General features: G+C 28.1%; 4 protein-coding genes across 9 annotated transcripts; 3 read left to right on the top strand and 1 right to left on the bottom strand.

Annotated features, from left to right (window-relative positions):
* The first annotated feature begins 4,103 nt into the window (after positions 1-4,103).
* On the top strand, positions 4,104-10,026 carry LOC106793519. The gene is made up of 11 exons (XM_014760519.1): positions 4,104-4,402; positions 5,188-5,483; positions 5,648-5,817; positions 5,902-6,004; positions 6,114-6,409; positions 6,482-6,729; positions 6,822-7,170; positions 7,763-8,020; positions 8,924-9,121; positions 9,185-9,354; positions 9,711-10,026. The coding sequence occupies exons 1-11, from the start codon at positions 4,104-4,106 to the stop codon at positions 10,024-10,026; spliced, it is 2,703 nt and encodes a 900-aa protein (XP_014616005.1).
* Positions 10,027-16,604: 6,578 nt separating this feature from the next.
* LOC106793527 (pyruvate dehydrogenase E1 component subunit alpha, somatic form, mitochondrial-like) lies at positions 16,605-18,421 on the top strand. Its single transcript, XM_014760530.1, has 5 exons — positions 16,605-16,886; positions 17,032-17,250; positions 17,517-17,765; positions 17,864-18,109; positions 18,245-18,421. Exons 1-5 carry the CDS (start codon positions 16,797-16,799, stop codon positions 18,392-18,394), a joined length of 954 nt encoding a protein of 317 aa, XP_014616016.1. The 5' UTR covers positions 16,605-16,796; the 3' UTR covers positions 18,395-18,421.
* Positions 18,422-18,824: 403 nt separating this feature from the next.
* On the top strand, positions 18,825-24,263 carry LOC106793572. Of its 5 annotated transcripts, none has more exons than XM_014760613.1 (7): positions 18,825-18,979; positions 20,461-20,626; positions 20,942-21,439; positions 21,675-21,847; positions 21,967-22,716; positions 22,847-23,221; positions 23,437-24,263. In XM_014760613.1, the coding sequence occupies exons 2-7, from the start codon at positions 20,590-20,592 to the stop codon at positions 23,905-23,907; spliced, it is 2,304 nt and encodes a 767-aa protein (XP_014616099.1). In that variant the 5' UTR covers positions 18,825-18,979; positions 20,461-20,589; the 3' UTR covers positions 23,908-24,263. The 5 variants fall into 5 exon arrangements, with proteins under 5 accessions (XP_014616099.1, XP_014616097.1, XP_014616098.1 ...); XM_014760611.1 differs by having other exon boundaries at positions 20,425-20,626; XM_014760612.1 differs by having other exon boundaries at positions 18,825-18,985.
* Positions 24,171-26,328, bottom strand: LOC106793573 (leucine-rich repeat-containing protein 59). 2 transcript variants are annotated; one of them, XM_014760614.1, is made up of 7 exons: positions 25,956-26,328; positions 25,671-25,857; positions 25,481-25,540; positions 25,280-25,402; positions 25,002-25,215; positions 24,707-24,916; positions 24,171-24,610 (listed from the first exon to the last, which is right to left on the bottom strand). In XM_014760614.1, the coding sequence occupies exons 2-7, from the start codon at positions 25,758-25,760 to the stop codon at positions 24,333-24,335; spliced, it is 975 nt and encodes a 324-aa protein (XP_014616100.1). In that variant the 5' UTR covers positions 25,761-25,857; positions 25,956-26,328; the 3' UTR covers positions 24,171-24,332. The 2 variants fall into 2 exon arrangements, with proteins under 2 accessions (XP_014616100.1, XP_014616102.1); XM_014760616.1 differs by having other exon boundaries at positions 25,671-25,884; positions 25,956-26,092.
* Between the last annotated feature and the right edge of the window lie 168 nt (positions 26,329-26,496).

Here is a 26,496-nt window from a genome sequence, read left to right as displayed (position 1 = left end):
CTCAAAACTTTTCAACCCACCCTCGTATATACATATATATGTTAATCCTTCACATTATATACGATACCTAACGGTGAGATTAACATTTTCTTCAATGTTCATCTTTTTTCTTTTTACTTTTTTGAATAATATAATTTTTCATATATAATCTATTATTTATTAATATTTATCATTTATATTTATTTTTGAAATTCGTTCGGAGGGTTAAAAATATTCCTTTAGATATTAGCGATTTATTATAATAATTGTACGTATTATTCATTGAAAAAAGACAGAGATAAGTTTAGGAAAAACAGTTATGTTTCTTATTTATGGGATGATGAAAATGACTCAAGCATTTATGTATTCTTGGTATGGAAGTATTCTCGCTATTGAGGTATTCGTCAATTCAAATAATGTACTTAATCATCTTTTTTAGATTCATTTCAAGTATTTGTTTTCTATAAATATATAGAGTGAAACATTTCAACGCAGTGTTTATTGTTGCGAATGGTACCAAGATGGAAACATTAAACTGATGAAAGGTGTTTTTCTTGTATTGACACAGAGACCAATTGTATTGACAGCATGTCATCTCTTTTATATTTCATTGGATCTTTTTCTTAAGGTAAACATAGTTATTACAAATTGTAATATATATATAATGTCTTTTATTTCTATTCGCGTATGCCTTTTCTTATTTCTTTTCTCGTAGATACTCAATACGTCATTGTCGTATTACTTTTTGTTGCTAACATTTGATGAAAATAATGATRAACGCTAAATAAAAATATTAAAAAATAAATAGGTATAATTTAAATATTATAATACGGGTACATGATATGTAAAAAATATACAAATTATTATCAAATATAACGTAGATACAAACGTACATACCATGGTTTGTTTTTATGTAATACTTATGTGTGATCACTGATTAATATTTTATTTTTTATATAAAAAATAAAAGTAAATGAAACTGAAAGAGTGATAATTATTATATTGTAAAGAATACAGTGTAATACAAGTATGTGGACATATAACTTCAATAATGTGTGCATTAATTTTTGTAAAACGTTCTATATAAAATTGGATTCTAGATAAAAAAATAATTATTTAATAATTACTGTGCGTGTATATGAAGAGAAAGAGRGAGAGAGAGAGACGAATAAAGATAATTTATCTGTCATAAGCGAGAATCATCTTCAAGGTTTCAAAAACTGATATTAATATTAATATGTATTATAGGTGTATAGTAATTTTTTGAAATATTCAACATAAAGTTTGATTTTGGATTCAAAATTATATATAAAATATCTGAAAATAATTATCTAATAATTATAATATGAAAAATAGATATTTATATTTAAGGTTTAATAAATTACTATTAACTTTTTTTAATATGCAATTTATTGATAAACTTACAATTAGAATGCACCGTTGTCTAATCCGTTATTCAAATAATTTGATTTAWGATCAAAGCACTAGGAACGTCTAACATAAGTACGTCTTGTTTTGTGATTTAGTAATCATATATCTAATACGCTTTTCTATAAAGGGTTTATCGTAGAACGTCCATTTGTTGAAAATGATCGAATAATTTGACGAGCATATAGCTCATAATTTTCTAGCAAATCTTTGATGGAACCATACATTTTACTTAGAAGGTTACGGAAAACTTGGTAACTACCTGATATTTCTAAATTGATCGCATAAATGATAAATGTAGGCATCGAAGCGAGTAGAAAATATAGCTTTAAGGGATTGCATGATATATCGTATAAAGTATCGCTTGTTAGAAGTAATATTCTGTCACGATATCAGAGGCATTGACCTCACGTGTTAGATCGTTGATTTATTCTGTATTTCGATTATGACAACAGAACAATTGGTTATGTATCGGCAGTATGCTTCTTTTATCAAACGCATGGTATTCTGTTCAGGTTTATGGCCAGTKACAAAAACCGAGAGCTCATATTTCTATCGATATTTACCTATTTTGACTATATTTTCTGGTACCTTTATGTGTTACGGTGGTATAACATTTTGTATTGAAAATCTTGACAATATYAAAGTATTTACCAAAGGACTCAGTCCTTTAGGAGGATTTGCTTTAGTTGTAGTAAAGGTATGTGGGATTCGATCATCCATGTTTAAACAATTCTTGACTTACATTGAATTACATATTGAAAAAAACATTTTTTCTTAAGGTGATGATGTTTTTCTTATATAGAGAACAATTACGCGAACTTAATTACAATTTAGAATCTATGTTCGAGGAAATTCTAGAGAAAATTCATTAYCGGCCAGTAGTATTCTCCCTGTTAAATTTTTTTCGACGTCCCGCTTATATGATTTATTATTTGATGGTGTTCACAGTACTCTCGTATATATGCAGAGCATTTTTATTGATCATTTATCAAATAATAAAAAACATAGATCCGAAATATTACCCTCTTCCCTATCCGGCTATTTTTCCATGGCTCGATGGAAGTTACAATTTTAGATATCAAATACAATTTCTTTTTGAACTTCAATTTGGTTGGTTTATGGTGTTTGTAACTAGTGGAGTTGATACTGCTTATGGATTCTATATATTTYAAATGGTCGGAATATTACGTGCCATGTCTTTGGAATGTGAGAAAGTTGGAAAATCGTCCGACGAGTTTGATATTATTTTATTACGTAATTGTATCAAAAAAGAAATTTTACTGTTACGTTGTCGCGACATTATTCAAAACGTTTATGGACCTGTGGTATTAAACTTGATCGTCAGCAGTGTTATTGTCTTATGTGGGTTGATATTTCAGATGTTTCAGGTACGACTAAATAATGTATTCATTATTTATTATCATCTACTCCTAATATACGTTTAATTCTCACAAACGTTGAATCAAACATTGATTCACAAACATTGAATCAAACGTTGATTTAATATTCTTTCTTTATTTTTCTTAATTAACTGGAAGATTAAAAATATCATTGTCGCTATTAACGATTAGATGTAATAATTAAATCTATTATTTATTGAAAAGACAGAGATAAGTATAGAGAAAGTTGTTATGGTCGTTCTTTATGGGCTATTGAAAATGACCCAAGCATTTATATATTCTTGGTATGGAAATATCTTAGCTGTTGAGGTAAGAATCATTTCAAATAATATATTTCGTCTATTTTACATTCTTTTTGATAGTACTTATTTTTGATATTTACAGAGTGAAGCTTTCCGGCGTAATGTTTACTGTTGCGGATGGTACGAAGACGGTAACATCGAACTAATGAAAGACGTACTTTTTATATTAGCACAAAAACCAATTGTATTAACAGCCTGCCATTTCTTTCACATCTCATTGGATCTTTTCGTGAAGGTAATGATTTCTTTATTATTTTATTTCCTTTACAAATATTATTTTTTGTTTTCTTTTTCCAGATATTAAATACATCCTTGTCGTATTACTTTTTGTTGCAAACCATCGATGAAGCTTATAATTGAATTGTAAATTTTTATGCATATAAAATAAAAACAAAACAAAATGCACTAAAAATGTGTACATATATATATAAAAATATGTTTTCTTTGAAAATCTTTCAAATTTTTATTACAAATTTTTATTACATTTGTTTGAAAAAGTCCAATAGGATCGAGGAATTATGTGATCACATAATTGATTGATTTTTATTTGATATTTTACTTTTTAAGGATATAAAATATTTTGTTATGTTATCATACACGTAACTGAATTGAAAATTATTGTATTAGAAAATGTAACGAGTTTACAAGCGTGTAGAAGAAACAGGACAGGATCGATAAAACGATCAGTCATCGGTTGGAACGATCAAATGGTATATACTATGAAAAATGCATAAGTCGTAGCCTGAATACGTTACGTTCCTTCGAGTCAGATGGTTATTCGCTAGTTCGCATAACAGCGAGACCCGAATTCATGGAAGATGTTACCGTGACACGCGATGTTCTTGTACGAACCGAATCGTTGACGACACAAAACGATAACTTTTTTCTTCAGTTCTCTTCCATTCGAAGAACTTTGAACATCTGTTACTTTTTTCTTTTCACCAAATTCAAACTGCTCGTTTCTATTTCTTCGTATTTTAAATCTAATTCAATGTCTGTAAGAAGTCCTTCCGAGAAATCGAAAGATGAATCGGATTTCAAAAATGTTAATGCAAAAGAAACAATCAGTAATATTGAATCTAATAAAAGTAACATATTTGACGTTTATACGACTATTTTTCGACTTATTATTGTACACTGGATACCACGTGTTTGTCTTTTGGAAGAGGAACAAAAAGAGAAGGAACTGGACAATTTGATTTTACCCAGCAACACTCAATGGCGCCATCAAGTTTATTACAAACTGGTTGAATTACAACGAGAAAGAGACGTAGAAATAACTGAATTCGAGTAAGGATATTTTAAATTTTATTTCATTAGTATAAATGAATCAATACACACACATTTATTTACGATAAGAGTGAGAGAGATGCACGAAATATGATATTTGAACAATAAAGCCGAACAGAATGATATTTTTGTTAACGTTCTTATGTTGTTTATCATATACTTGACGTTGTCAAAAATGTTCAAAATCTGTCATTATGAATAATTTTACAATCGTGTGGTCACGTGCAGTTCTTCGTAGAAACCATAATTAAATACTCGTTAAATTAATAACCGATCGTAAAAATAATTTTGAAAATGATTGAATTTAATTCGTATATCGATTTAGTGTTTTTAAATAAAACATTAATGATGAAGGTATAAATGTTACAGGTTAGTATGCAATAATAATCAGTAATTTTATTCGAAATATTTCAGTTGGAATAATTACAAAATTCCGGTCTCATTCGATGTATTAATTAATATTTTATATCTTTTTATAAGTAAGTTCTCCAATGTAGTACGAAGATTTTGATGCAAAACTAATTACGTATCTAATTGTAAATAAAATATTTTTTTTTAATGTAAATAATAACCAATATTTATGTAATGTTTGAAATTGAACCTAATTAAAAACGGTCGAGTCTTAAATAATTATTTATACAAATTGTAAGTTTAAATGTGATATCTCACTTAAAACATGTATCTTTTTAAAGAAGATAAATTAGTCTCTAAAAAGTTTTGAACAATGTAGTACGTTGACTCTGATGCAAATTAATTTCTACATCCTCGATAATGGTGGAAACAAGAAGAAAGGATGAAAAGGGAACGAAATTAAAGGATCCCCAAGATTACGAATGGAGTCCAGGAAAATTCGAACGAATCGTTAAGGCCAAGATATTGAAGGAAGAAAATTCGAGTAGTTTGCTTGCAACATTTAGTTCCAATGGTTCTATGACGGAAACTTACATCGAACCGGGATGGCGAATCGAAGATATTTTGTTGGCAGCTAAAGTTCTTGAAAATAAGGAAGAGAGTCAACCTTTTTATACCAACGAAGCTGAGATGAGACGTGTATTTGGACTTGTATACGATGTTTTACGGTGTAAGTTATTTTATTAGAACAAAGAAGAAATCTTTTATTTATCCAATCTTTCGATCATTAGTTTTTTTTGTAAAAAATATTGGAATATAATATTAAAAAATTAATATTCACCAATAATATTTTCTTTGTAGGTATTAATTATTTTGTTATTTTCTTTTCTTTAGATAAAAATGTTTTAGATTACGTTCTGCAAGATATTGGATTCTGGTCGCGTAATCATGGATTAAAAAATCGTGAAAGGATCGTCTGGTTATTGTTGTACGATATGCAAGGGAGAAAGTTTTCCAGACGCAGTGATATCGTTACTACCAAGACACGAGATCAAATTTTTAAGGTATATATATATCATAAATAAATATCTATGAAATTGGTTAATCTCATTATTTTGTATTTTATTTTTTAAAACATTAATGTTTAGGCAATTGGTTTGAAAAACATCGAGAATGCTTTATTAGAAGTTAGAACACATTTGGCAGCCAGTATGTCTCGTTTGCGAATAGCTGGATCAGCACTTACACTTGGTAAATTGTATTAATATTAATCATAACAATCAATCTTAAATTATGACTATAATTAGTTTATTTTTTAAAACATGAACGAACGTATTTATCTGAAAGATAATATAAATAGATAAACTATTGCCGAAACATTTGCGTACTGGCGAAGGTATTGTTTGGTCTGAAGAAAGTGCTATTGCTTCTGGTTGGATTAACACATTTAACGGTAGCATAAGTAAAAAAGAATTGATCAAGGAATTATCAAATAAGGTTCAATTAGAATTATGTGAAAATTGTGAGGTTGCTGAATTGGACGAGAATATTTATGTTTTCGATTCGTTTTGTCCAAAAGTAATAAATATACACGAGAAGGCACGCGAGAGGGTTGCTTGTTCCAGTCTCGTTCGTGAACATCGATTTATATTTTTGGTAGATATATTATAATTATAATTATTCGACAAAGTGAGATTAATTGATTTTGTTATTAAATATTTTCTATAGGAACGATCGTTATGCCTTGGAGCAGCTGCCATAGCTGAAGCTATGCGAATAGGTCGATTATGTGGTCCCGTAGTTTTAACTCATTCGATAGCACCACGTCATACGGGATATTTAGCGGAACTTTTGTCAAGTATAGAAGGTGCTGGTAGACTTTTAGCCTTTGGCACAGGTGATCGTCGTTACGAATACGAGGATTATTTAAAAAAGCTTGGAATTACTTTGCAACAATGTCGAGTATTCTCGGAAAAGTAATTCGTATTTGATTATCAAAACATTTTATCGATTTTTTCAAAGTTATTAAAAGAAAATTGATATACGTTATTTTGAATAATAATTTCAGATATATTTCCCCACCCCCATCGGTTGAAATAGATAGAGCTACTGTTGTTTTAGCTACACCACCATCCAGTTACATAGGAGTCAAGGATATTGTTGATCTCGTAGTTGCTCGTGGTGGTGATACCAATTTATTAGAATCGTTAACTAATACCGACGACGAACTTTCCAAAACTCGTGCCGTTTTAACCGAACAATTGACTACTTTAAAGTACGCTTTAACAAGACCTAACGTGCAATTTCTAATTTACGAAGTTCATACTGTTTTACCAGCTGAAACAACTAAAATGGTACAACAAGTTGTAGATTATGCCAATCAATTGGCTACGGAAAAATATATTCATGAATGTTTGGTAAGAATTAGTCGAATTTTATCCCAGATATTTATTAAACAAAAAACATCACGTTATTGATACTTCATAATAAGTCTTTAATTTAATTAGCCGAAGAAAAAAGTTGTATTGAAAGAAAAACAAGGAAAGAATAACATAACAAAAATGTCGACTAAACAATCCTTACGAGCTAAAAGTCATTCGAAGAATGAACAACAATTTGAGGAAACTTCTATTACTGACTCCTGTCACGCAGACAAAGTAAATGAACACGAAGAGGACGAGATATTATCTTCCAAGACATGTCGTAATATCGATGTAAGACCTTGTCGTTACTTTTTTATAAATAATTTTTCTATTAAATATTATTTATTGAAATATTCATTAACATTTTGTTCTAATTGATTAGAACTTATTATTAGTTTGCCTATTATTTTTGTATTTGTGACCACGTAATTAATAAACAATAAATTTATACACACATTTATTTTATAAATATTTAATTTTTTTTTATTGAAACATATATATATATATATTTTATTATTTAAGTATCTTTTTTACTATCAAACATATATTAAACAATATATTTATGTTTTGTGTTCATATTATATAGGTACCGAAAAGCGATTTATTCGAAATTCGAAGTTTCGAAGAAATCTATAATAGGAATAGTACTAAGACATTAGAACCAGGATGTTTTATGGCTGTGATTAAGCGAAAAGAAATGATGCAATTTGATTCTTTGTTTATGATCAAAGTAGCAGAATCTAAGGGCCTTTTTGGTGACACGAACAACGAACAAAGTACGTCGAAACCGATCGTAACGACGACCCAACCATTAATTGTACCTGCTCAGCGTGTTAAACGTAAGGTATGTTGACCGAAAAAAAAAACAAAAACAAATTAACTACATTACGTAGAAAATTACCAACCCTTAATAATTTGAAATGAAGTAAAATTTTATATTGACTGCCATAAGTTATGTTCGAATGATTCCTAATTAAAAAGAAAAATAACAAAAAAAAGAAGTAAAAAAATGAAAGGGGAAAAAACAAAATACATATTTAAATGTGTGTCACACAGATCGACATCTATAGATTAACGATGCCAACGCATTCTTCGATACAACGACACGCGAGAAAATCGTGTTCTCGATTCGTACGACATTTCACGCATTGTGAAAATTATTCTTCGTTGCGAGCACGAAACATTAGAAAAAAGGACATACGTCGATGGTGGAAGGAAGCTATAGAGTATTTTCTTCGTTCGGAACATGCGCAGATATCTTCGGAATTCCGTGCCATGCGTACCGATCCGTTCACGCATAGATTTCTTTATCCTTCGCGTAAAAGAAAGCTCATTTTGTCTAGGTCGAGGAATGATCGCGATTTAATGAGAATTCCTAAGAAACGTAATATGATTTTTTTCATGCGTTCTCGTTTCTTTCGTAAAAGAAAATTACTTTCGTTGATATCATCATAATAATATAAAAATTATGCGATTTATTGTTATTATTATTATTATTATTTTATTTATGCGTATAGGTTGACAGGATAAAAAATTATGTTCGTTGACGTTATCAAAATAAATGCATTATTATTATTTGTTTTAATATCTATATTGTTAGCTTAACATATAGAAAAAAAAAAAATAAACACATTATGATTGTTTTTTTACGCACGCATACACACACACTAATATACATAATTTAAATAATAGCGCATAATATATTACTCTTGATCAAGTATACATTTTTATAAATTTCAAACAATAGACGTCCGGTACGACTTGCGATATCCTTGCAAAACCTATGGATTCTCTTCTTCGGTCATTTCCAAAGCTTCAATCGATTGCTGAAATTTCAAAAAGTTTGAACAATTATAAAGAACAGATGGAAAATATTAAAGATAAACGAATATTCTCAGGTTTCACTTACATTAAGGATAAAACAATCCCTCGCAAATATCGGAAGGTAATAAAATCGTAAGAAATTTCCTTTCTATTTATTTATACTTTCAATCAATCGTCGAAACAGGTCACCAGTAAAGTGTTTTTACCTTACAACGTGAAAAGTAATACTTTACGACAACGATCGATAAAACAAGGAAGATCCGATATATTCGATATTTTACAAGTATCAGAAAGAAACGTTAGGGATCAATCTAATTCTTCGAATAACCAATATCATGCTGTTTTATCAAAAAAGTAAATTATATAATACATTTATATATACAAGATAATACTTTTGGGATTGGTCAAATAAATATAATAATGTCGACATTTGAAATATTTTATATGAATTAATGAATATTAAAAGTTTGTATAATACAAATTTTAACGTTATATTTAATGACAGTATATAATATTTTATGATATATTCCTTTCGTTACTAACCGGTTTATATACCAGTCGTCCATGAAAAAGTTCGTGCATAATAAATTCATTTGTGCAAAATCGGTTCGATACTCGAATAGTCTCTAACATACAAAATATTAAAAATATCGACATAACTTATTTATTTATTTAACCATTCCAATATTGAATGATTTCTATTATCATAGGCAAGAAGTTAGTGACAAGGAATCACAAAGATTTTTATCGAGTACAGCATTAAGAAAATCTGCATTGATAAGGGCAACCCAACGTACCTCTTTTGATAATGTTCTTATGGAACATGATAAACGATATCAACAAACTTATACAAATCTTGGAAGAATTTTTAATCATCATTCGAATTCTATTAGAAATCTATGGCAAATTCCATTAAAAAGTACTTTAGAAACTGTTCTTGAACATACAACCGAAATTCCATATTTTTTTCACGATAATACGATGTCAGAACACAATCAATCGAATATTAAACATATTTTAAAATAATAATAATAATAATAATAATAATAACAACAATAATATATACTTATAGATTGATATTATTTAAACAAAATATTTTTACTTTCGTAGTAAGTATTATAGGTAAGAATGCATATAAACATACGCATTATAATAAATTGTTAAAAATATTTAGTAAAATAATGCTTTTTGATAATCGCTTTTAAGTAGTATATTATAACTATTGTCATTATACTATTTATGAATAAATAAATTCTAGGATTAAGAGATGCAATCGTTAATGAAATTTTTTTATTTTGTTAGATGAAATAAGATTAGCCTTCATAATTTTTCGTTAATATTTTACCATAACTTATTCATGATTATATAAATCTCTCTCTCAATGGGATTAATGAATAATTATCTTTTACTATAATTTCGATTATATAAATTTGAAAACAAATGGCCTATATCATTAAAATATCGAAACGATATTATGTACACAATAAATGTGCATTAAATACCATACAAAAAGGATCATAATAATTTTACAAATAAAAATATCAATTGACCAAGGAAAATAATTGTTGATGAAAAGGACAAGATCGTATGCGAAGTTTATCGAAGAGATTTTAAGAGTAAAACAATCGATTGATGATAAGAAAGTATTCCAAAAATATATGAAACATTTTACAATAAATACGATGATATTATTACAAACAAAATATCGAATAAGTTCGTAAATTCGACAACAGATGTTGTTAGTAGTATGAAGAAAAAGCATGGCGACGCATCGAATCCGCCATAATTGAATTTTATTAATAGAAAGAAAAATAAGAATAAGGATCAATGAACCAATTGTAAACTCGCTTCGATGTCTTTTTTCGTGGACGATATTTTTCTTTTTATCTGGATAAAAATATTCGATCTCTGATACCAAATATTTCAATAATGTTGAACGATCGAAATCGATGATCTGACGATCGAGATCTAGTTCGTCTAATTTTTGAAGAATTCTTTGAATTCTTTCTGATTCAGCACATCCTTTAAATTCGTCTGCCAAGGCAACGATCATTCCATCTTTGATTCGACACTTGCTTTGAAGAATCTTTAACATTGCGACGAGATCGTTTGTAATTTTGTTACTTTTATCTTCATGCTTTTCAATTATATTTTCATTGTTATTAACATCGCACTGTTTGAAATAAGACGAACTAAATGTACAGTTTGTTTCTTGCCTCATCGAATCCATCAAAATACATTCTTGATTTTTCAATAATTTCCTCAATGTGTGATTACGATTCTTCAATTTTTCCAAAGTTTCTCGTAACTTGTCGATTCTACAATACTACAAATAAAAATAATACATGATGTTGCAATAAGAGAAATGAAACATTGCAAATTTATTTTTTAATATCTATTGTTTCCGTTTCTTATTTTATTTTTTTGTGTGTCTTTTATTTGTCCCCGTGAAAAATTTATATTATCGTTACTTGGCTAATTTCTGGCAATTCCAAACACGTTGTACCGTTTAATAACAAGTCATCTTCCTGATCAATGTCGAAGAAAGAATACATTTCTTCGTGTCTTTTATAACAAGGAGGTCTGTTACCGTGTTTGTTTCTAAGCACACATAAATCACACCCACAAGTACAAATCGATTGATTCGATAAATTTTCAATCGTTATTGATTCGGAATCAGATTTGCCTCCTCCGCCTCTTTCTCTTTCTATTAACTCTCTCGTATTAGTTTTCGTTGGCATATTGAAATGAAATTTTGGATCGATCGATAACGAATCTGTATCCTTCGTATCATTGTCCTCGTAAAACACACATAAGTCACACAAATGCGAAGAACTAATCATACGTGGTGATTCGCAATACTTAATTAGCTCCTCTACATTATTCAAATTATTATCATCGTCAACTTCGTCTTCAATCGTAACGTTATCATCGATATAAGAATTATCAATATTTTGTATTAAATGATTAGAGTAAAATGGTTCCTCATATTTATTGCATCTAAAAAACAATTTCAAATAAAAATAGATATTATTGAATAAAAAAGAAATATAGTAAATATAATCACAGATACTATAAATGAATAATTATACCTCGAAGTTGAATATTTGCAAACCATATTACAATCATGTTCTGCAACGTTATGTTGGCAACATTCATTGTAGAAATTTGTACAAGTACAGAATTCTTCGTTTTGCATAATCGATGATTTTGTAAATTCATCGACGTTGTTTTCATCGTCTTTTCTTAAATCATTTTCCCAAACTGCACAACTACAGGGTTTACCTGCACTAATCTGTGAGATTAGTTGTTAGAGTAGAAAATCTATCATGATTTAAAAAGATAAAAAGAATTGATTGTGAACAATAACCGTAGTTTTATTACGATCCTGTCGGGGTTCTTCTTTTTCAAATTTACGCAAAAGACATTTGGCTTCTCGAGAAAGTATAATTCGTTCCTTTTGAAGATTTCGTAAATCTGAACAAATTTTTCTACCCATGCTCCCCAACTTTGAAACTCTTTCTTTTATATCATAATTCAGGTTCATTTTGCTATTTTTCTTTTTTTCTTTTTTCTTTTTCTTTATATTTAACTTTTTATACTAAAAACATTATTCCAAGTAAATATTCGAAATGAGAGGTTAATAAAATTTTAAGGGGGAACAAACTGGAAAAAATTTCAAATGTTTAAAGGCAAACTGGAAAATGAAGTTGTTGTTTTCGCTATTCATAACAACTTCGTGTTATTTATACATATTTGTTTCTGTACACTTATTATTAATTTTTCAAATTTAATCTAATGTTATACAAACGTTTATCACATAGTTTTAATTTATTTAAAATTGTCAAATTTTTACTAACAATATAATTATTATTATTATAATTTTTTAATTTCAATTTCGTTCCACTGACACTCTTAATTAAAAATATACATATTAATAAATATAGAAAATAAAAATAAACTTTGGGGGGGGGGGAAATATGCAAAGAAGATTATACTACAAATTTTTGAAAATACTTTACTATTTAAAAATAATTTGTATGTGTATGTATTGTTATATTATTCCAAATTTTATTGCATTGATCGCAAAACGGTAAAGTATGAGATCGATGTGCGAACAATCTTTAATAAAAAAGATCAAGTTAGAATAAAAAAAGAAAGATATTTTTATATAAAATTTACAAAATATGATCATTCTTACAGAACTAAATGTTTCCATAGATATGTTAAACATTTTAGCGGCAGTTAGCGTACAAGGTACTCGTGATCTGATTAACATAAAATAAATTTCTTTTCTCGTTGGTAAAGATGTTCGATACCATCTCATATTTATTCTGTAACCGATGGAATTAAATTCAAAAGTAGATATAAAAAATTAATTTATAAAGCATTGAATTTGAAAAAAGAAAAAAATTGTCTACTTACAGATACTCATGCATTTGACTACTATGATCGATAAGTCGTTGACCATTCACACATTCAAACAAAATATGAATTAACGTCGTATAACAAACACACATTTGTTGAAAAAACTGTTTGGGTTCATTGACATTTAGGATGGCCTATATATTCAAATAAAATTCATTTAAATTAACACAATCATCACACAAATATTTTAGAATGAAAAATGTTATAGGAGTGTTGCTTATAATTGAAAATGACTAATTAATAAAGAATATTTTTATTATAAATTTACCTGTAGACCAGTAACACTCATTCCAATCATGCTAATTCCTGACTGAAGAAAAAATGATGTCGTGTAATATGATTCCAATAAATTAGCAAACCTTCATTAAAAAAATCAATAAATTAATAACATCAAATAATTATTTATATCACTAAAATTTCGCACATCTTATACAAATAATAATAATAATGGAATAAATATATAAAACTACAAACTCTATTGCCTTTTGATGTCTACGAACGCATTCCGAAATAATTTTATAATACTTATCATTTAATTTCGAAGAATTTAAATTTATTTTCGAATCGTCATCATCGAAAATATGACAAAGTTTATACCTGCAACAATTATTATTCATTTCGTAAATATTTTATATTATATTTTATGCAGCAAAAAGTATTCAATAATATTAGATATATTGACAATTGTAATAATAAATTTATAATCATACACATATTACGTATCGAACTTTAAGGATTCTACCCTAAAGCTGTAAATAATCCACAAGCGTGTTGGACAAATACCACAAACATGATGTCCATCGTGACAATCGTAAAAGTACAAATAAAGATGATCAAATACGAATGAATGATAATAAAATAATAATATTCTTGTGGATCGACAAAATATTCAACGTGATGTATAAGTGGTCGTTCAATCGTTCCGTTCATGCTACTCAAAATAATAGATTTCAATGGTGGAATCATAAATTGTAGCATTGATATAAAAAAAAGACCTATCAAAGAGAGCACAATAAGTACGTAAAAATTACATAAAGAAATTTTGTTTAATTAATAATTTCAAAATAATATTAATTACCAATATACACAATAGTAAATTTTCTCCCATATTTGGCATACTCTAACATAATTTCCTTTTCACCGTCTGTTGCGAATAAAACATAATCTGTTTGCATACGATTTAGAAGTATTTTCATCTGTAATTAATAATTTTCCTATTTAGATGAGTAAAATAGATTTATATATTTCAGTATATCACATAAATAAATATAATAGAAATTTATATATTTGTGAATTTTTACAAGATCTCTTAAATCTGGTATTATAAGCGAGTAGGGGTAATTTTACATGATAAACTATATATAAATATTAATAATGACATATATATATATAATATACCTTTCTTCCTTGTATTGCATTATTAACAAATTTGATTATTGCAATGGAATCGGCAACAAGTGGTGCCATGTCGTCTAGAATTATATTTCTATGCTTAAATGAAGTTACTATAGCACATATCTGAAGTAAAGAATCCAAGAAAATATAAAATACAAATTGAATTCAAGTATTCGTTGAAAATAACGTTCGTAATTTTAATTGAAATCTATCTCCCCGATTTACGTTATAATATTCTTTTGGCAATAATATAAAAAAGAAAGAATAAACTAATACCTTAGCAATAATTTGAGTCCCAGCCAGTAAAAATAACGTCACCAAACCGATGTATTTAATTTTAATCGATTGATAAGGCCATTGGCCCAATGAGGATAGCATGGCTTTATTTATCACATAGTGACGACCGTCAAAGAAATCCATCACTTTCGTAGAATGTTGAGAATATACTAAAAAATAGAAATCCCCTTTTCTTGACAATGCTACTCATAGTCACTGACAACAGTTTCATAGTAGTATTTTCATTTATGATTCTCTTAGTAACATTAATAGCTAGAAAGGGATATGTCGATAATTATATACTTGGGTGCATTTACAGACTTTTCTATGATCAATAATAAAATTCTTTGATCATTTTCCTTTTAAGTGTAAAAGTCGACCTAGCGTAAGTGAAATACTATTATATATTATATCGCGTTTAGTTAGTATAGTAATATCTTATTTTGCTAATGCGAAATAAAGGTACTCCGTTAAAACAATTATTTGATTATCAATATTATTGTTTATTTAAAAATTAATTACGAACGTGTTGTGTAATAGAATTTCATTTTTTTATTGATAAACTTAAATATTAATTATTCTAGATACTTTTGTTTATTATTTAATTCATTACTAAAATCAAACTTTCTCAAAATTCAATTAGAAATAAAAAAAAGTTAATAAATAAATTATTTCAACTGAATTATCTAAATTATTGTGTAAAGTATATATAAATGAATATTATATAAGTGAGATGCGCTAGTATTATAGTTGTCATTATTACAACAAAGGAATGATAAATCAGCAGTGATGGACTATGAAATGTAGTGTTAAGGAAAGTCCACTCATCACAGTGCATATGATAATAGTCTTAACTCATTAACGATTCCCTTAGTATTGATTATAATAACAGTTATGGTGTAAGGGACAGGGCCATTGATAACTGTACAATTACATCTATTTATATGTTCATATATGGTCTAACGTCAATAATATAATTCTCAATCCTTTATCTTTTATCTTCAATAGAAGAAAAATAAAAGGATTGACAAAGACAGTTGAATAATTTACAATTAAACCATAGATCTTAAGTATAATACTATCGGTGTCGTGTTATAAAATCGATTTCTTTCGATATATCTACATATGCGTAAATGTTTTCAGAGGATAATTATTTACACATTGTTTCTCATTCTTATTAGTACTATAATTATTATTAATTTCTTTTTAAATAAATCAATTTTTTTTCTCTATCATCGCAAACGAAAGAAGATTTTAATTCTATATATATATACTAAAAGCAGTATTTATATATTTTTAAAGGTATAATATATAAATCAATTAAAGATAAACATGTATCGTGTAAAAAATGTACATTTAATTCTAAACAAACCATGGATGACCCCATTGTTCAATCGTGACATGGCGAAAGAAGTGACTGTAGAAATGGTATGATTACATCATTGATCAGATAATAAATTCAATAAAAACTTCATCTTACGAGTTAACACATAGGTCAAGAGGTGTTCCTCGAGTTCTCGACATTGTGATTTGGATTGATAACGTCTATGAATGTATCCCATCGATAACAGTTGATTCATTCAATTAACAAAGTTCCTCTTGCTCATTTACAGAATTATGATCTGTATAGATTAGAGGAAGGGCCACCGCAAAAAGTAACCTTGTACGATGAAGATGCAACTTTTGCTTTGAAAACGATGAATTATATACGAAGAATGGAAACTAAAGCTGCCGAAATGTACAGATTACGATTGATCAATGGATTTTGTCATTTGTACGCGGGTCAAGTGAGTCTAAGAAACAATAAGATTTCATTTTTCTTTTCCAAATTTCATTCACGTAAACGTTTTCTCGGATAACAAATATTTTGATGTGATGTGACATTATACATGATTAAATATATCTAATTAATGCAATAAAAAATATATTTAGGAAGCTGTAGCAGTTGGCTGCAAAATGGCTTTAAAAGAAAACGATAATCTGATAACGGCATATCGCTGTCATGGTTTCGCAGTGGTTTTCGGTGCATCTGCTCGTACAGTTCTCGCTGAATTAATGGGACGTAAAACTGGTACTGCTAAAGGTAAAGGTGGATCGATGCATATGTATGCACCTAAATTTTATGGAGGTGAAGGGATCGTCGGTGGACAGGTGAATAATAGGCTATAGTAAACAAATATTATTATTATTATTTAATATTATATTATTTTGGTTTGTCTCAATTTGAAACATTTGTTTTTTTTTTTTTTTTTTACAATTCTCCTTCCAATGAATTTATTTTCGGGAAGAGCGTTTCAAGGATTCATTCCAATTAGTTCGTAAAACGTGATTAGACTTCATAATTATTAACTATAAATTTTGTCTTTGTCTTTTACAAGAAAATCCTCTAACGAACACATATATTATATATAAAAAAGATACCGATAGGTACAGGCCTCGCATTTGCCCAAAAATACAACGGCATCGAAGGGGTATCCTTTTCGTTATACGGTGATGGTGCAGCCTCTCAAGGTCAAATATTTGAGGCATGGAACATATCAAAATTATGGAATCTTCCTGCTGTCTATATCTGCGAAAATAATCAATATGCAATGGGTACAGCGACCCATCGTCATTCAGCTAATACAAAGTTTTACACTCGTGGTGATTTAATACCTGGTATAAAAGTAATCATCCAACCCATTGATCTTCTATACATTAATATTATACTGATGAGATTTAAAAGAATCAAGATCAAAGTTGAGATAATTAATTGTCTAAACAGGTCGATGGAATGAAAGTTATTGACGTTCGAGAAGCTATAACATTTGCGAGAGATTATGCAATTCGTAATGGTCCAATTATCTTAGAAGTAGATACTTATCGTTATTACGGACATAGCATGAGCGATCCTGGTGTTGGATATCGTACCAGAGAAGAAATTAAATCTGTACAAACCGAACAAGATCCTATCTTGCTTTTCACCAAACTACTCGTTGATAACGGTCTTAAAACCCAACAAGAAGTAGACGTAAATATTCATAAATCTAAAAATAGATACACTAAAATTGTATAACATTTATTTTTAACTTTTTTTTTTTTCTTATCAATTGAATAACATTCTTTTAAATATTCTAATATAATATTCTTATTACACACACACAAGGAAATACGAAAAACAATTTATAAGGAAGTGGACGCTGAGGCGGAACTAGCAAAAACCGATCCATGGCCAGAATTAACCGAAATTGGAACCAATGTATATTCTAAACCATTGGAAAAATTAAGAGGCAAAGCACCTTGGGAAATACATTAAAAATCATTTTTTTTTTTTTTTTTCAACAAAAATACAAAAAAAGAAAGAATTTAAAATATTTTTTATATTTTATTTTTAAATACAAACTATTACGTGCCCTTTTAATATTAACATATTGAATTAAAATTTATATTAATATATCAAAAGAAGTGTACTCATCAAATGAAAAATAACGATCACTCTGATATGTACATAATAATGATTTATTCTTTTGTAAATCTTTGATTTTACAAATATAAAATATAATAATAATAATAATAATAATAATAATAATAAAGAAAGAAATATATAAAATGATATCTAATTTGAAAATACTAACAGACAAATATCATCTTTTTAATCCGGCAATTAATCAGAATTGGAATCAATTAACGCGTCTCTCTATTTCTCTCTCTCTCTCTCTCTCTTTCATAATAAGTTAGTTGAAGTTAGGAAGCTCGAAGGCAGTGGCAACGACATTGTCGTCTTCGTTCTCGTCACTCGTCATTCTCGTTGAAAATGATTGTGGCATAAAGAGTGGAAGAACGCGCCGAGGTTCTGAGTCAGCTCGTTAAAGAGGACTCGTACAAGAAGATTACAGGAAAAGTTAAGGCGTGTAAAATATTAGAGGAAGAAAGAGTGATAAAGATAGGAAGAGAGAGAGAGAAAGAGAGAGAGAGAGGGAAAAATAGAGAGATAGAAAGAGAATCTTTGCGGGAGTCTAAGCTCCCGCATTTGTAGACATCGCCCATCGAATTTCAACGATATATGTATACATGCTTACGTTAGTTAGACGTAAAACCCAAGCCAAAAGGAGACACGCGAAGTGAGTTTCTTTCCATTCGAAGTGAGAGGCAGTGACGACTGCAAATCAAGTATTCGTGACGAGTATTACAAAAATTAGTTCTGTGTGTTTGGGAACGTATTAAAACGTTCGAAAGTGATATCAGGATAATGTCTATATTGTTTCATTTGTCATCGATAATGACGACGTTCTTGTGTTGTGACGGTTTATAAGAATAAATGTGATATTTCAATTTGTTGGAAAACAAATTTTTAATAATAATAATAATAATAATAATAATAATATGAAATATAATTTTATTTTATTCTACGTTAAATGAGAAAGTGAACTTAATTAATTATCGTTCTCAAAGTGTAATATTTAATACGCGGAATATATTAAATATTTTTGCATTATAGTTGCATGCTGAATGATCCTTGACCGGTTAAACACAAACGTTTGAGTTTCGAGCAAGTCATCAAATCTTTCCGCAGAAATGTTATATCCTTCTTCGTTAAATATCGTGTTTTTATCTAACAATAGGCGATAAGAATAATGTGATTATCTCTCACTCTCTCTCTCTCTCTCTATCTCTCTCTTTCTGTGATTTTAATATAAATTAATCAAAATTATGAATATATATAAATTTTGTATAAGTTTTTGTCCTTTTTCTATCATAAATTGTTTTGACACGATGAAATTAATTTTAAAAATAATAATTAATAATATTTTCTTATAATATATATTATGTATTACGAATTGTAGATAAAAATTTCATTTAAATTAGCCCTTTTTCTACGACGAATTGTTTTTTCTCGATATTTCTGACACAAAAAAATTATTTAGATAAAAAGAAAAAATAAAGAATATTTTTGTGTATCATAAAATATGTAATGTTTACATAATTACATTACAAAATAATGAATGAAAATTAGATTTTAATTAGTCCTGTTCGATATAAAATATTTTCGTATATTCTTGAAAAGAAAAATGAAAGAAAATAGTAGAAAATAATAAACGATTAGGAATATTTCCTTTTCGTAACTAAATACGTCATGATAAGTCTTATCCGGACATATCTCTTCATACTTCCTGTCAAGAATTAAACGTAATAGAGACGATAGAAATACATATATCCGGTAGTACAATATTATTTGTTTGTATAAAAAAAAAAAAAACAAAATTTATCTAACGTTGAAAAAAATTCGTTCATTTCTATCCCTATAAAAATGATTTAAAACGATGGCATTATACTACTTTACATTAGTGAGCTCGATTGATTGATCCAAGACGATGCTTATAGACATAATAATCCTATTCATCGAATAGGATTTTGATGTGTAATCGTTGGGGCAAAAATCAACGTTGTTACAAATTCGAAACAATAATAATACTTCACGTTCAACAAGGAAACAAAACGTAAAAACAAGAAATGGGCCTCGACGCAGAACTCACTGTCATACTTCATGGTACGTGTTTATTAAACTAAACAAATTTTATTATTTCCTTTTCATTTTGTTGATAGAAATCGAGAATTTTTTATCTATTATAATTATTAAAACGTATATATTATAGATTTTATTTATTGTGTAATAAATTTACATCAATTAATTTATATAATATAATACAAATAAATAAATTTGTTATTTCGTTAAATTTTTTAACTAAAAGAATTTGTTATTTATTTTTTTCTAATCTTTTTAATTGATCGCTAGAATTCTTTTTATTTATGTGTTTTTCTTTTTTTTTCTTTTATTTTTCTATTAAATATCGTTGATTCGCAGAGATCGTACAATTTCTCGAATCTCTTCGAGATACAAATTTATCGAGTACGATGGAAACTGTAAGACAAAATTTATTATTACGTTCTAAAAATGCCTTGAGCGTTTTTACAAGAACCGAAGGGACAATATCGTCAACGTCCTCATCAGCCGAGCCCTATCTCCGTATGAACGCAAGTTCGAAGGGTTTATTACCCTTAAATATCGGAGAAATTAATGAATTCGACATGCCAGAGTATGTCGGTGCGGAGGAGACGACATCGCAAAATCAAAAACGTCCTAATTCTGAAATTCATCCTGATTATTACGAAACATTCTCATCAAAGACCGAAGATGATAAAAAGAAAGAACTCGAAGAATCTCAAGAGAACACGCTCGTTAATATTTATTCCAGTTTATCTGCATCACAGGCCAAAAGTAAAGCTTTAAAATGTGGTATTTTATTTCGCAAGGAAGGCAGAAAGTTATTCGTTTTTGAACAATATCGAATCAATTGGGTCGGCAAGTATATCTATAATTTACAAATATATTTTTGTTAATTCTTCTATAAGGCGATTAATTCATTCCGTATTAAACTAAACAAAACATTACAATTAAAACCTCTATGCTATATAACGGATTGTTCAAATTTATTACATTTTGTTATAAAAAGTTTAAGTATATAAACAATTCTATTCCTCGTTCTTGCGTTTAACACTGTAGATATTTAATAAAAATTCTTAACGTGTCATTTTAGCATTAGTAGGAAGTCATTTATTGATCTATGGAAACGAACGAGATAATAAACCTTACATTGTGAAAGGAGTTCGTGGTTATTCTGGTCGTCCAGCGCCTAATATTGTTCCGCGTGATCAAAAAAGAAGTGAGGCAGCATTTGAAATTTTCAAACCTGGTAATAAAACGTTACAGGTAAGAAAAGAAAGTAAAAATACCATTATATCTTGTTATTTATATTTTCTGCTTTTGTTTTTTCGTTCTTTCATTTATACATACATACATACATACATGCATACGTGTATACGTTACAGTTTATTGCAAGAACGCCAAAAGATATGGAACAATGGGTCGCCAAAATTTGTCAAGTTGGCTCCTGCGACATAAATAATTTCGATCTTGGAATAAATTCAGAAAAAGACCTAGCTTTCATATCGTCCTCTGAAATGTTTGAGAAAACGGAAGAGATTATTACAAAAGACCGTCCGTTAGATTCGACGAAATTACAAACGACCTTCTCAAACGTTAACGAGAACAAGACTGTTGAACCTGATAATGAAAGTAAAGTTCAAACAATAAATGAGAATACGAGTCCTCCTCCATTACCAGCTCGTATACCACGAAGTCTTCCACCGTTACCTTCGAATGATATAATTTCCTCTTATGAAACGATGGACAACGAAGAAGATGATATTTATCATAGAATAGAAGATCTCGGTGATGGTAAATTTTATCAGAACTTTATATCGAAGAATCAAAAGGAAATAATAACAATTGAAAAATCTAAAAAAGCTGCTGCTACTGCTTACGATGACGTCCAAGCAATTTTACAAAAAGAACGTCAAACAAATATGAAATCTAAATCAAAAGATAAAGATTTATCTAATACGATACCAAACAAAATGATAACTTTCGATAAAACTTACGACGATATAAATACCTCATCTGTTATAAGGGACAAAAATAATTGTGAATCTCTTCAAAAAGATGTTATCGATGCTAATGAATCACAGTCATCAACAACACCAAAAACAACGGATTTGATATCCTATGACAATGTTGAGGTAAGATTTTTATCTGAAATTCATTGGATTATATTATATTTATTTATATTTGTATATCCACAATTATTTATATTGGTATTTGCTGACCTAATATAATTAATAAAATATCATATTTTTCTGTACTATATAGACTCTAGCAAATGCAGCATCTGATAATAAATTGAAGGATAATAAAAATAATGAGATACAAAAGAAAACACCGACTAAAAAGTCTTTTTTGGATAGAATGAGGAATAAAAAAGAATCGCCTCAGAAAAGAGAGAAAATAATAACCGCCAAACGAGAAACGTTGACGCCACCTCCGCAAATTATTCAGGCAGAGGAAGTGACTACGTACGACGATGTGTCTGATTTAATTATCAAAGAAATGTCCGTGTCCAATGAAATGTCAGAATATATTTGCCCGCCTGCACCAAGACCTGTATACGTTAAACCACCAACAGTTATCATGCCCGTTAAGGAAGAATTTTATGATGATGTCAACGGATGTCACGAGAAGAGAAATGTAAGTATAAATGAGCCACTTATTCGCCGAATTATTAAAGAAATTTATTTTAAGAATATGAAGTTAAATATTAAAACAAGTATTTTGATAATAAAATTTGTTAAAATTCTAAAAGTGGAATTAATTTCTTTGGCTTGTGAGCGGCTCATTTATGTATGACAATAAATTTATCTCATGATATATTATAAAAATGTATATATTCATTCTATCAACAGCAACAAATACAATCCAATACCCAAAAGCTTGAGAACAGAATATCCGATGATTGTGAACATTATAAATTACCAAGGAACGATACATGGCAACAAATTTCGCCATCTCAAATGGAGGAACAAATTTATGACGATGTAGCTATATTAGCAAATTTCACAGCACGCCAAAAAGAAATATCAGACGAGAATAAAGATCAAGATAGTTCGAAAGCATCTACTAGTCCAGATAAAAGGTCATGGAATAGATTTAGTAGAAAACATAGATCGAGTGATTCTATCGGTTCTGGAACAAATAAAAGAATATCCAACGAAATTACGGATCTTGATTGTTTCGAAGAGCAACAGAATTTGTCTAAAATGAATACGTTTCAAAAATTAATTAACAAAATGGAAAACTCACTTGGTAAAGTATCTCCAAAAGCAGTACCAACTACATCCGTGAATAAATCTTGTGGATTAAATTCATCTTCTTGAGATGTTAAATGATTTTAACATACTGTAATATGTTGATATTATATAAGAAATTTTATTTTTTTTCTGTTCATACATCTCTAAAAAATAATCTTGATATACCATGTAGATATTATATTTATAACAGTAAAAATACTTATAATTCGACATAATATGAACAAAACAAAAAAATAAATTACAATATTATTGAATATCCCATTATATTATAAAACAAATCATCGCAACAGTTTAAAAGTAATAATATATAAAAAATATATTAAAATTTTAATGTACCCATCTAAGATAAACGATCATGAATCATGAATTCAAATAAATCTTCGTGAAAATATAATTCATAGGAAAATATATCTTGCTTGTGAGATGTATCTGATGTGCACAGGTTAATGATATTACAAACAAAGACTACAATGTATCATTAATAGATGATATTAGATAATATTTGTTAAATTGTAACTACTGTAAATATCATTAATAGTTTTGTAAGCATGATTCATCCATTTCATTAGAATCTGACTTTTATTTTGTAATAATTCCGTGCCATACCTTTGATAAGTTTTCAGAAATATACCTGTATGCTTTTCTATATAATCCACTATTTTATATGATAATTCTTTATTATATAGAGGAAGAATTATTGTCAAAGTGCCCAAGATAATGCCGAATATGACAATCCATAGAAATAGCGAAGTAAGTATCCTACATAGTGCTAAATATAAATGATAAAACATTCAAGTGAATATACTAACGCAATCGAATAGTAAGATATTAATAATTATTATTGTAGAATATTGAAAATACTTACCCGCAGAAGTGCAATTTTTTTTATTTTTTTCGTTTATTGTTTCTTTTAAATTATCTGTCTTATCCTCTAGATTTTGAGATACTTCACATTCCATTTCAGATTTGTTTTTATTCAAATTCTTTTCAACTTCCTTTTCTGCGTTCTTCTTCTTTTTTTTCTTTTTGGATTCTTTTTTTGAAGTACCATTATCCTTACTGGCATCTGCATTTTCTATAAGACGGTAAAGTAGTGAAATAGTAACTTTAAAAAATAAAACATCAATTAAATATTAAGGAAAAAGAAAAAAGCTTATTACTTGACTTGGCATTAAGTCTTCGCAACCTTTCCTCTTCTACAGAACGTTTAACATTACTTAAATATTCCACAACATTACGAGCACAATTTTTACATTCTTCAGCATTACTACATGGACCAGCAATGCTTGCAACGGCTTGAGTTAATGGATTTTCCTTTAAATCCAACCACCTTAGATTCTTCAATTCACTGAGGCTCAATGGTAAACGGCTTATCTGTACAAATGATCTATAATAACTTGCAGTTATTTTCTAACTACTAAAAGAAATTTAGTAATACCTGATTAGCATATAGATCTAAATATTTTAATTGCGTCATTTCGCCAAAATTTTCAGGAATTTCTGTCAACATATTTTTACTTAGGTCTAACTTCAATATTTGCTTAAGTATGATAAAATTATTCTAGAAAAGAAACATTTTTTATTAATATTATGATCAAATTTATATCACAGAAATATCATTTAATAGTTTACGACTTACAGGCAATGTAACTAAGCCATTATTAGACAAGTCTAAATAAGTCACTTTTCTAATATTTGCCTGAAAATTAAATTAAATAATAATATTCTCAATTAGTTATATTATAATTAAACATTGTAATTATACATTTACACAGATACAAAAAAAATATTAATTGTTAAATGCAAATTAGTTGGAATATTGAACTTACAATTTCTTCCACAGGCACTTCTTCCAGGTCACACAAACTTAAATCTAAAGTGTCATCTTTCAATCTATTTCCTAAATTTTTCAGCTTCATTGTGAAGATATTTATATTTAACTTTTTGTGCTAATTGTTAGAAATTAATTAATATTCTTTTCAAAATTTGTTCATTTGCTTTAGGGCAACTCTATATCTAAAAAATTGAAACAATAATTCATTTCTTTGAATATATTTAATTAACTTTTTACATTTGTAATATCTACTATTTTACTATATTACTATTAGAATTACCGGTTAGTTATAATCCATTTTTCAAACCATCTGCATGCAACTGAACATCATCAACGTGTCAAAGTATAACATCAAAAATATATTAGGAATACCAACGTTGTAAAACATAATCGAAAACTTTTTGAACAAAAAATTTAATTTTTATATTCTATTCGTACGTAATTTATTTTCAAAATGATTGATCCAAACAAAAAAGTACATTTTATTTATAAACAATATTATTCAATGTTATTTAATAATTATAATTATAAATATTAATATTCAAATGCAACTTTTCAAATACAAAATGCATATCATTAAACAAAATTTTTAGCTTAAAATTAATCATGATTTATGATTTATCGTAATTAATCCTAATTAATCAATTAAATATATTATTAAGCATGGTTTTCATATAATGCAAGAATATTGATCGAATGAACGACACATAAAGATGACGATGCAACTATTATGCATTTTATTGGATAAAATATTTAATTCTATCAAAATAATTATGATTATTGTTTATCGTAATTAATCGAAATTAATTAACTGAATATAT

Source organism: Polistes canadensis, unplaced genomic scaffold (genome assembly GCF_001313835.1).
Source record: "Polistes canadensis isolate GaletaPanama2010 unplaced genomic scaffold, ASM131383v1 scaffold_15, whole genome shotgun sequence".
NCBI lineage: Eukaryota > Metazoa > Arthropoda > Insecta > Hymenoptera > Vespidae > Polistes > Polistes canadensis.
The sequence above is the reverse complement of the archived record's forward strand: the minus strand, read 5'-3'. Positions and strand labels throughout refer to the sequence as shown.